General features: G+C 43.5%; 1 protein-coding gene across 1 annotated transcript in view; it reads left to right on the forward strand.

Moving 5' to 3' along the window:
* Nucleotides 1–223: 223 nt before the first annotated feature.
* The window catches only part of LOC311108152 (protein FAM184A-like), a 102,183-nt gene continuing 90,069 nt past the window's right edge, over nucleotides 224–12,337 (forward strand). Inside the window, exon 1 of the mRNA XM_084150778.1 lies at nucleotides 224–411. Coding sequence (XP_084006904.1) covers nucleotides 250–411 — 162 coding nt within the window. The 5' untranslated portion in view covers nucleotides 224–249. The remainder of the gene's footprint in view (nucleotides 412–12,337) is intronic.

Below are 12,337 nucleotides of genomic sequence, written 5' to 3' on the forward strand. Positions count from 1 at the left end.
AAATAAGGGAAAAATACTAGATTTTGATTTGTTATTACAACGTTATGCTAGCAGCTATTGCATTAGGCGTTTTTTTCTGCGCAAAATGAGAGAAATTGATGTCAAGCAGTTGAAAGATTGATGTCTTGATGTTTTTTATTTTACGGATTCGAGGAGAAAGATCCCGTTGCAGGAGAACCTGCTTTGACCATTGTGCCATTGATAGCTACATCACATTCTTATAGTAACAACATTTGAAGGATCGTGAAAATGGCGACTGGAGCAGGTTGGCAGCAGTACTACAGCCCTGCTGCTGGCAATCCATCGACCGGAGCAGGGAAATATAATTCTGGCTCATCATCAACAATCACCATGGAATATACCCAAGATCTGCACCTCAAAATGAGCAAGAAAATAGCACAGCTGACAAAGGTAAGGATTGTAACTGTTAGATATTCGGGTACCAAGGGTCCTTGTAGCAGGTGCTGAGGAGGTAGCAGACCCCGGCCTACTGTACAGAACGCAAATGTTACAATTATGTTATGTAGCTAGCTAGTCATTCAGTTTGTAGAAAATGAAATGCCTAGTTTGGTCATAGGTATTATGCAATCATACAATTGAACACCGGACGCCATTACTGTAGTACTCACAGTATCTGGCACTGCTCAATAATAATAACTTTTAACCCGAGGTGCTAACAGCTGTTTATGCCACCAGCTGGAATGAATTGATAGTGTGTGTGTGTGTGTGCGTGTGTGTGCGTGATCACACACATCCTAAAGCCATTTTCAAATTAAGAACATTTAATTTTTACCCCTTTTAATAAAGCTATGTTTTTCTACAAGGTAATGTAGGAGGCAAGTATCCCATCCACACTAGGAGCAAGATCTATTGAAGTAAAGAAGATAGATAGTGGTTCCACATTAGCCTAGAACCTGAACTCTTATGGGCTATTAACCCTTTAAAGTGGGCACAGCTTTTGCTTGGCATGGTTTCACATTTCAGTACATTATATGTGAGTTGGCTAAAGCATAAGACAGACTAGGCCACCAGGCTAGTATTTTGCCTACTCTAGCCTTGCAGTTTTCAATTTGATAACCAATCCAAAGGGATGGTCCTACAAACTAACCCAAAGTGTGTGTGACCATGTTGTGTTTTGGAGACCCCAGCAGCCCCTCTCCTCTGTCTGTGCCACATCTGTTAAGACATTTATTTTTCTTGTTCCTCCCTGTCAAACAGACACAGACAGACTTCAACTGATTGAAGACTAGTGGCAAGTGTCCTCTTGTCCAGGTCATAACTGAGTCAGAACATTTCAGTAGTGGTCTGAAAGGGGATACATCTAACCTGCCCTACAGAAGCATTAGAAGCAGCTTCATTGTCTGTTTCTGAAGCTCTAGTCCGGTAAAACCACTGTCTCTTACTCTCTGCAGGAAGGTCCTTATTCATAACGTTTGCAGTGTCATTCAGAGTAGGTTGATAATACAGTATTTTGCAGCTCATTGGGATGCAAGACTTTCATATTTTTCAACTTTACAGCACAGCAGTAGATGTTTGTTTCAATCTCATATTCACCTGAATAAGTGGTGCAGAAAATAACGTTTGGATGCAAGGGCATTTCAAACTGACGTGCCATATTTTAGCCTACTGTAGTTATCTTTTTGAAAGGCAGCCTAATATCCATGTGATTTATATTTCCTTTATTGGTCTTTTTACATCAGATCTTGTGTCACACCGTTTGCACAAAATCCTTTCTGTAAAATGTTTATTTTTCTTGGACCACTGCCTGCGCGAGAGCTATATTTTCCTGTCCGTTGCATTTTGTATAGGATGGCTGTCAGGACTGTAAGTTGGCCATTGCGCCATAGCAACCAGGTCCATATAATTCAAGGCAATATCATGCAGGTACTAAGATGCATGTTTTTCTGAAGCAACTGGCCTTGACCAGTCCTTTGTCCTTAGCTTAGCTTATGAGTCAGGTTATGGCTTTCTAGATAAAAGCACCTGAAAACAGAATATTATGTAGATATATTATGCACCCTTAATATTGTTCCAAGGAAAAACAGGGTACAAGGTACTATGTGCTAGGCAGTATAATTGTATAGCCTAATTTAAGCACAGAGCTGATAAACAGAGTTGGATCTAGCTGTAGACTTTAAAAGCTTTCCCCCTGAATAGTCAAACTACAACATTATTATACACAACAGGGCTACAGACTGCGACCATTTAGTCATATTTTGCGACCCTTTGACATGGCTGTGCAAGTTACATTTTTAATTGGTAGCATCGGTGCGAGTTGCACATTCTACCTGGACACCGCAATCAAAACTGGCTATTTCTTGCGTGGATAACATTTACATTTGAGTCATTTAGCAGACGCTCTTATCCAGAGTGCATACATTTTATTTTTATTTTTTATTTTTCATACTGGCCCCCCGTGGGAATCGAACCCACAACCCTGGCATTGCAAGCACCATGCCCTACCAACTGAGCTACTTTGACCATGAGTTGGTCAAACAGTACATTTACATTTTTACATTTACGTCGTTTAGCAGACACTCTTATCCAGAGCGACTTACAAATTGGTGCATTCACCTTATAGCAGTAAAATGCATTATCCTCATTATTCCTGAAATGATTGTGTCTGCCCTGCCGCTGTGCCTGTTTCGTTAGAGTCGGTTTATAACCAAGATATTAGGGATGGGCACGGATATCTGAACAAACGTTAGTATTCGATTACTTGAGTGGGTGTTCATTTTTGTAGAAAAAAAACGGTATGTCTATTTTGACAATAAAGACATTGACATTGTTGTGATGTTGTTACCTACAAGGAGATACCATGACATTTAAAAAAATAAAACAACAAACCTTTGAATGTAGTTTTTATAACCGTGTGTTGAGCTACTTCTGCGCACTTAGCCCTCCCGTCTGCCCTGACATCAGTATGCTATTTTCCCCACTTCCAATGGCAATTACAGGCGCGCACCTAACAGAGTTTCCACAAGATCCGACAGAGATCAATGCAAACACTCAGTTCTATCACTGTTGCTTTTAACGAAAAACTACGGATAAGCAGCTTGTCTGCTGTTTCCTCTGCCATGTGCATTTGCATCTTTCTGATTGGTGATTTAAATATATATATATTTTTAAATAAAATAAATATATGTATATAGACACTGAACAAAAATATAAATGCAACATGCAACAATTTCAAAGGTTTTACTGAGTTACAGTTTATAAGGAAATCAGTCAATTGAAATGAATTCATTAGGCCCTAATCTATGGATTTCACATGACCGGGAGTACAGATATGCATCTGTTGGTCACAGATACCTTTAAAAAAAAATAGGCCTTACAATTCACCTCAGGAACTCTGTCCATTCAAATTACCATAGATAAAATGCAATTGTTTTCATTGTCCGTAGCTTATGCCTGCCCACACCATAACTCCACCCCCACCATGGGGCACTCTGTTCACAACGTTGACATCAGCAAACCGCTCGCCCACACAACGCCATACACGTGGTCTGCGGTTGTGAGGGCGGTTGGACATACTTGGACATACATACATAGGCTGCTTATGGTAAAGAAATGAACATTAGAATCTCTGGCAACAGCTCTGGTGGACATTCCTGCAGTCAGCATGCCAATTGCACGCTCCCTTAAAACATGAGACATTTTGTGACATTTTGTTGTGTGACAAAACTGCACATTTTAGAGTGGCATTTTATTGTCCCCAGCACAAGGGGTACCTGTGTAATGATCATGCTGTTGAATCATCTTCTTGATATGCCACACCTGTCAGGTGGATGGAATATCTTGGCATAGGAGAAATGCTCACTAACAGGGATGTAAACAAATTTGTGCACAAAATTTGAGCGAAATAAGCTTTTTGTGCGAATGGAACATTTCTGGAGTCTTTTATTTCAGCTCATGAAACATGGGACTAACACTTTACATGTTGCGTTTATATTTATCATTAAAGAGGATGGGCTCAGGCTGCTCTGCTGTGTTAATACCCCTGCCAGAGAGGGGAATGTAGTGCACTGCACTGTCTGCATGTGTCGTGCCATAATCCAGGGGTTAAAAGTGATTTGATTTCTTTGTCTTATCAGATGGCAGGATTGCCTGGGCCGTGCTACAGAGCAGATGGCTGTGGCCCGGGGCTCCAGGGCTTAGCTCCAATAGGTATTGCTGGGAGGAACCGTAACAATATGTTATTTTAGGAAACAGCTTCAGCGTTATCCGGTTGACCTCAGACTGAAATGGCACTGCAGGCTTCACAGAAAACGCTTACTCTGCGTAAGCATGTACCTACAGTACCTATGAGTGGGTAGGAAATGTACTGCAAGATTGCAACCAAAGATGTGCTCCAGAGGGCTTGCAAGAAAGAAAGTCTGACAACTCATTATTTGTCAGGAAATATGTCATATACAGTGCGGAAAATAAGTATTTAGTCAGCCACCAATTGTGCAAGTTCTCCCACTTAAAAAGATGAGAGAGGCCTGTAATTTTCATCATAGGTACACGTCAACTATGACAGACAAATTGAGAAAGAAAAATCCAGAAAATCACATTGTAGGATTTTTTATGAATTTATTTGCAAATTATGGTGGAAAATAAGTATTTGGTCACCTACAAACAAGCAAGATTTCTGGCTCTCACAGACCTGTAACTTCTTCTTTAAGAGGCTCCTCTGTCCTCCACTCGTTACCTGTATTAATGGCACCTGTTTGAACTTGTTATCAGTATAAAAGACACCTGTCCACAACCTCAAACAGTCACACTCCAAACTCCACTATGGTCAAGACCAAAGAGCTGTCAAAGGACACCAGAAACAAAATTGTAGACCTGCACCAGGCTGGGAAGACTGAATCTGCAATAGGTAAGCAGCTTGGTTTGAAGAAATCAACTGTGGGAGCAATTATTAGGAAATGGAAGACATACAAGACCACTGATAATCTCCCTCGATCTGGGGCTCCATGCAAGATCTCACCCCGTGGGGTCAAAATGATCACAAGAAAAATCCCAGAACCACACGGGGGGACCTAGTGAATGACCTGCAGAGAGCTGGGACCAAAGTAACAAAGCCTACCATCAGTAACACACTACGCCGCCAGGGACTCATTCTGCAGTGCAAGACGTGTCCCCCTGCTTAAGCCAGTACATGTCCAGGCCCGTCTGAAGTTTGCTAGAGTGCATTTGGTTGATCCAGAAGAGGATTGGGAGAATGTCATATGGTCAGATGAAACCAAAATAGAACTTTTTGGTAAAAACTCAACTCGTCGTGTTTGGAGGACAAAGAATGCTGAGTTGCATCCAAAGAACACCATACCTACTGTGAAGCATGGGGGTGGAAACATCATGCTTTGGGGCTGTTTTTCTGCAAAGGGACCAGGACGACTGATCCGTGTAAAGGAAAGAATGAATGGGGCCATGTATCGTGAGATTTTGAGTGAAAACCTCCTTCCATCAGCAAGGGCATTGAAGATGAAACGTGGCTGGGTCTTTCAGCATGACAATGATCCCAAACACACCGCCCGGGCAACGAAGGAGTGGCTTCGTAAGAAGCATTTCAAGGTCCTGGGGTGGCCTAGCCAGTCTCCAGATCTCAACCCCATAGAAAATCTTTGGAGGGAGTTGAAAGTCCGTGTTGCCCAGCGACAGCCCCAAAACATCACTGCTCTAGAGGAGATCTGCATGGAGGAATGGGCCAAAATACCAGCAACAGTGTGTGAAAACCTTGTGGAGACTTACAGAAAACGTTTGACCTGTGTCATTGCCAACAAAGGGTATATAACAAAGTATTGAGAAACTTTTGTTATTGACCAAATACTTATTTTCCACCATAATTTGAAAATAAATTCATTAAAAATCCTACAATGTGATTTTCTCATTTTGTCTGTCATAGTTTACGTGTACCTATGATGAAAATTACAGGCCTCTCTCATCTTTTTAAGTGGGAGAACTTGCACAATTGGTGGCTGACTAAATACTTTTTTCCCCCACTGTATGGAGAGAGAAAAAATTTCACAATTTGAAGTCAATAAAGGAAATAATTGTATTTTGTGGTGAGGAAAAAAGCTTGTTATTTGAGAACACAAATGTTCCATGACTTTACCTGCAGGCACTGGGGATATTGAACATTATTTCAATTATTCTCCCAAAAGGATTCAGAGAGGGGTCAAAATCAAATGAACAAACTGTCAAGATCAAACCCTGCTGTAGAAAAAGGCAGAGGTTGTTATTAACCTTGGCAGGATGCTTTTGGATGATTGTCACAATCCCATGTCAGATTTCATTAAGATACGCTCACACCCCATGGCTACCTTATCACAGGATATATGAGGAAACTTGTCAACGATTCACCACCGACTGTGTGATGCAACCCGTGGTAAACAGTCACTGCCATACATACTGCTCATCTGTTATCTGCCAGAACACACCTCTGTGGTGACAATAATGCAGGATTTCGCCTGGAAAGTTCTGGAAAGTGGCTTTGAAGGTGAACTTCTAGCTCCAATTATTTCACCTCAAGTGTCTATGACAGACTCCAGGCAACAATGAATCCTGGGAAACAGTACCCTTCTGGCCAATGAGTGTGAAAGTAACCCATGCATTTCTAGTGTAATAGGCATTTACCAAGGCTATTTGAGTTGGCTGGCTGTTTGTTGTTAGAGTCCAATGGCAGCCAGCTTTACACCACTCCAGCCTACGCTTGGCATTGCGCATGGTGATCTTAGGCTTGTGTGCGGCTGCTCGGCCATGGAAACCCATTTCATGAAGCTCCCGACGAACAGTTATTGTGCTGGGGTGTTGCAACCGAGGACAGATTATTTTTACACGCTACGCGCTTCAGCACTCTGCATTTCCGTTCTTTGAGCTTGTGTGGCCTACCACTTCGCGGCTGAGCCGTTGTTGCTCCTAGACGATGTATACGCTGGAAGTAGAGGCCTAAGCGTTGTTGTTCACTAGTTTACTCCAATTAGTGGAGGGGTGGTGGGGTTGGAAAGTAATACAATGAAATATATTGTTTTAAAGGATATGTGTATGTATATGTATTTATATGTATGTATGTGTATATGTATGTGTATGTATGTATATATTTGTGGGGAAAAAACATATGGGGGATTGGAAGTGATGCAGACAATTACATTGATGGAAGTTACAATCTATCTGCAATATTAAAGCTGATCTACCCCCTAAAAAATATTTTGAAAAAAAGAAAAAAAAGTTAGCAGGTACCAGGCTAACTAGCTAGCCAACTCAAGTCATGTGCTAACGTTTGCTGGTAGGTGGCTTTAGGTGGCTGGTTGTAACGTTGTAGCTTGCTGTTTAATAGCCATATCTATATACAATAGATCCCTGATTGTAAAACCTCTTATCTTTTTAGTCATAGATATGGCTACCGGTAGTTTTTCAGCTAACTTAGCAAAATACAAATGTCCCTCCCACTGTAACACGGTAGTATGTTTGCCAGCAATACACAATAGGGGTTTCAGTAGATAAAGTAAGCTAGCCACCGTATTTGCCACCTCTTGGTGCTGTCATCGGCTGTAGCTGAGCTTCTGTTCTAGCTAAATCCAACTCTTTGTTTCGAATCCTCTTCGCTATGTTCCGGTTCAAACATGTATGGTTGAATGTCACCATGTAGCTAATAGAAAATCAAAAAATGCTCCATCGTCGAATTCGTGTTGATGAGAGGAATCACTTGAAGCCATTGCGTTCTGGTCAGTGCTTTCAGTTTTGCCCAAATAGTGTTTCCCCAAAAAATTCAGTGAGATCCCTATTGGCTCCTTGATTTGCCACTAGAAGTTGCTAGATTACGTTTTGCCATTGCTGCGACGAGTCACAGCACCAATTTGCCTTGCTGTAGCACAGATGTGGTCCCCGATGTAGCGTTTTCGCCCCCCTCTCCCTCCGTACACCACCTACCCTTGTGCTTCTCTGCCTGTGTGTGCACAGTTGCTGTGACTTCTGTTGCACAGACAGCTTCACCCACTCTCGTTTGCGGCAGAATTTAGTGGGAAAAGTCTCTAAATGCTATCAAAACTATAGAAACAGTGTCAAAACTCCCCAAAGGCAGCCTGAAAAGTAGCTGAATTTGTCGCTAGAATCTTTTACCAATAAAAGTCGCAGGAGGGGTCTGAAAACTCACAAAATAAGTGATAAAGCCGCTAAGTTGGCAACATTGTGTGCAAAGGATTTTGTGTTGTTTGTCCGCCTCCCTTTCAAAAATGCCCGCCTTGGGGGAGGGACGAGGCCAGAGCACAAAGCACCTCCCCACACGAGTTGTAGTCTTTCAGAGACTGGAAAAAAGGTGTCAGCTTGTATATTTAGCAATGAATCCGCCATAGGAACATCACTGAAAGATGTCCAATGGCTCTATCAAACAAGGACAACCATATCTAAACACAGAAAAACTTCGGTATAACGTAGAGGCTTCGTGAAATGCCACAAACCAGGACTACATTTATTTTCTGATCTAGCACCCCCCTTCAATACACCGGAAGTCATCATAGGGTGTATCGTTTGGCGCGAAGCCCAGTCCCGCCCTCTTCGTGGCCAGTTATGTGTAAAAACACATCTCACTGACCTAGAAATCCCTCGGACATGCTCAAAACAAACCCAGGAACGCACAGGTCAGAACATGAACACGCAGACTGACTGTTGGACTGGTGGCCGCGTCACAAAGCCGTGCTCAACCACTCTCAAACCCTTCGCTTCCACCCGACAAGCTCGGGCTCACACTGGGTAAAGACTCATCATCGATGATCTGTGTAAAACATGTTCCTGTTAACCCTTGTGTGTGCTGCTCACTGACTGCCCATCCATGCATGATGTTGCCATCGCCATGTTCAGTGATGTCATGCAGGCATTTAATGACAAGGATAAGATGTCATACTAGAGTTCTGATGATCTCCTCCCCCCACCACATTTTGTTACGTTACAGCCTTATTCTAAAATTGATTAAATGTTTTTTTTCTTCTCATCAAAGATAACAAAGCAAAAACAGGTTTTTAGACATCTTTGCAAAATATCACATTTACATAAGTATTCAGACCCTTTACTCAGTACTTTGTTGAAGCACCTTTGGCAGCGATTACAGCATCGACTCTTATTGGGTATGACGCTACAAGCTTGGCACACCTGTATTTGGGGAGTTTCTCCCATTCTTCTCTGCAGATCTTCTCAAGCTCTGTCAGTTTGGATGGGGAGCGTCGCTGCATAGCTATTTTCAGGTCTCTCCAGAGATGTTCGATTGGGTTGAGGTCTGGGTTCTGGCTAGGCCACTCAAGGACATTCAGAGACTTGTCCCGAAGCCACTCCTGCGTTGTCTTGGCTGTGTGCTTAGGGCCGTTGTCCTGTTGGAAGGTGAACCTTCGCCCCAGTCTGAGGTCCTGAGCGCTCTGGAGCAGGTTTTCATCAAGGATCTCTCTGTACTTTGCTCCGTTCATCTTTCCCTCGATCCTGACTAGTCTCCCAGTCCCTGCCGCTGAAAAACATCTCCACAGCATGATGCTGCCTCCACAATGCTTCCCCATAGGGATGGTGCCGGGTTTCCTCCAGACGTGACACTTGGCATTCAGGCCAAAGAGTTCAATCTTGGTTTCATCAGACCAGAGAATCTTGTTTCTCATGGTCTGAGAGTCCTTTAGGTGCCTTTTGACAAACTCCAAGCGGGCTGTCATGTGCCTGTTACTGAGGAGTGGCTTCCGTCTGGCCACTCTACCATAAAGGCCTGATTGGTTGAGTGCTGCAGAGATGGTTGTCCTTCTGAAAGATTCTCCACAGAGGAACTCTGGAGCTCTGTCAGAGTGACCATCGGGATCTTGGTCACCTCCTTGACCAAGGCCCTTCTCCCCCGATTGCTCAGTTTGTTCGGGTGGCCAGCTCTAGGAAGAGTCTTGGTGGTTCCAAACTTCTTCCATTTAAGAATGATGGATGCCACTGTGTTCTTGGGGATCTTAAATTTTGCAAAAGAAAATTGGTATCCTTTCCCAGATCTGTGCCTCGACAAAATCCTGTCTCGGAGCTCTACGGACAATTCCTTCGACCTCATGGCTTGGTTTTTGCTCTGACATGCACTGTCAACTGTGGGACCTTATATAGACAGGTGTGTGCCTTTCCAAATCATGTACAATCAATTGAATTTACCACGGGTGGACTCCAATGTGGTGGACTCCAATCAAATTGTAGAAACGTCTCAAGGATGATCTATGGAAACAGGATGCACCTGAGCTCAATTTCAAGTCTCATAGCAAAGGGTCTGAATACTTATGTAAATAAGGTATTTCTGTTTTTTATTCTTTAGAAATGTGCAAAAAATTCTAAGAACCTGTTTTGCGCTTTGTCACTATGGGGTATTGTGTATAGATTGATGAGGAAAAACATTTATTTAATCAATTTTAGGCTGTAACGTAACAAAATGGGGAAAAAGTAAAGGGGTCTGAATACTTTCCGAATGCACTGTACATTGTGAGTTCAGACTGATGGCCTCTCCAACACTGAAGTGCCAGTTTCCTCTCTTGAAAGATGAATTTCGTGGTAATTTGCACCCTTGCAGCACGTTGTGAATTCTCAATGTGGCCTAGTTCATATTTATTTCAGCACTTCATGCCTGTCTGTCCTGCTGGGTTTGGAGGGACTTAGAGAAACATGACACCCCATCCTCTCACAAAACAATACTCATTGTTTTTCTATCAGCCTCACACATTGTCCCACGTGATGGAGGAATTTGGTTTATTTTCTCTCACACATTGTCCCATCTGATGGAGTAATTTGGTTTATTCTCTCTGGCACATTGTCTCATGTGATGGAGTAATTTGGTTTATTCTCTCTGGCACATTGTCTCATGTGATGGAGTAATTTGGTTTATTCTCTCTGGCACATTGTCCCATGTGATGGAGTAATTTGGTTTATTGTCTCTGGCACATTGTCCCATGTGATGGAGTAATTTGTTTTATTGTCTCTGGCACATTGTCCCATGTGATGGAGTCATTTGGTTTATTGTCTCTGGCACATTGTCCCATGTGATGGAGTAATTCGTTTTATTGTCTCTGGCACATTGTCCCATGTGATGGAGTCATTTGGTTTATTGTCTCTGGCACATTGTCCCATGTGATGGAGTCATTTGGTTTATTGTCTCTGGCACATTGTCCCATGTGATGGAGTCATTTGGTTTATTGTCTCTGGCACATTGTCCCATGTGATGGAGTCATTTGGTTTATTGTCTCTGGCACATTGTCTCCCCATGGTATTATCAGCGATCACACTGCACTGCTTCTCCACCGCTCTGTTTTAGTCTCCTCTCTTCTGTCTTACACACTTATTGGTGTCAAGCTTCTCGGACGGTTTCCACACATTGGTCTCTCGCTCATGCATACACACAGATTATAACACCCCACGCAGCCAGAATACAGCCTGCTCCTACAGGGAGGGTAGGGAGAGCAGTAGCATGTGAAACAAGATAACATAAACAAATCAATATTCTAACTGGTTGAGGGGCTACAAGCGGGAGTGTACAGCTCCTGCTGTGTCATGGTTACAGAGAGATGATGGAAGGGGCCAGGGACAGGGCCTTTCCCCAGGGACCCCCGGAAGGCCCTCTGCTATTACAGCCCAGTCGCCCCCTCTCTCTGCTGTCTCACCCCCCTCCATCAACCCCCCGCTGGGGGACATTGTGCCATGAATAACGACAAACACATAAACATCAAGAGAAAGGAATCCACTTTCCTGTCCATTCGAAAGCAGTAAAATAACTAGATTTTCAGATTCCCAGACTCAAGGATTTTGCCTTTGCCCTGTTCTTCTTCATCATTGTCAAAGGGAGTACAGTCTGTCTAGCCTAGCCTACTCTGGTGCACCTCTGCCTGATTTCATCAGCCTGTAGCTGGCTGTGAAGTGCAGGAGCTAGTACCCAAGGATAGGCTGCTTTTGCATTTGTCAGTGGAGCCTTGTCTTAGTGCTGACAGGCTGCCTCCCTGAGACCAAGAATTTCCCAATTAAGATTAGAGGGAGCCGTTATGACCTGGCCTTTCTCAACAGAGGGCAGCAAGTTAATAGCTGTTGACTCAAGAACCCCTCCACCTGCGGCCTGTAAGCGGGAGGCGTGGGGTGAGGTATGAGACAAAGTAAGAGGACTGCTCGCTCTGGCTGGCTCGGAGGCAGCCATTTACCGCCTGGTAAATGGCTGCCACATCAACATGCCGAGTCGGTCCAGTCTGGGGGGCGGGGCTGCCGAGGTGGCCGCCGAGGTGGCCAAGCGCTCAGTCATCCAAGCGCTGTAAAGCGAATCATATCAGTGAAAACGGACTGGCTTGGGTCAGGTGCTGTCCTACCGTGCGTACTGGAAGAC

Source organism: Coregonus lavaretus (genome assembly GCF_964263955.1).
Source record: "Coregonus lavaretus genome assembly, chromosome: 33".
NCBI lineage: Eukaryota > Metazoa > Chordata > Actinopteri > Salmoniformes > Salmonidae > Coregonus > Coregonus lavaretus.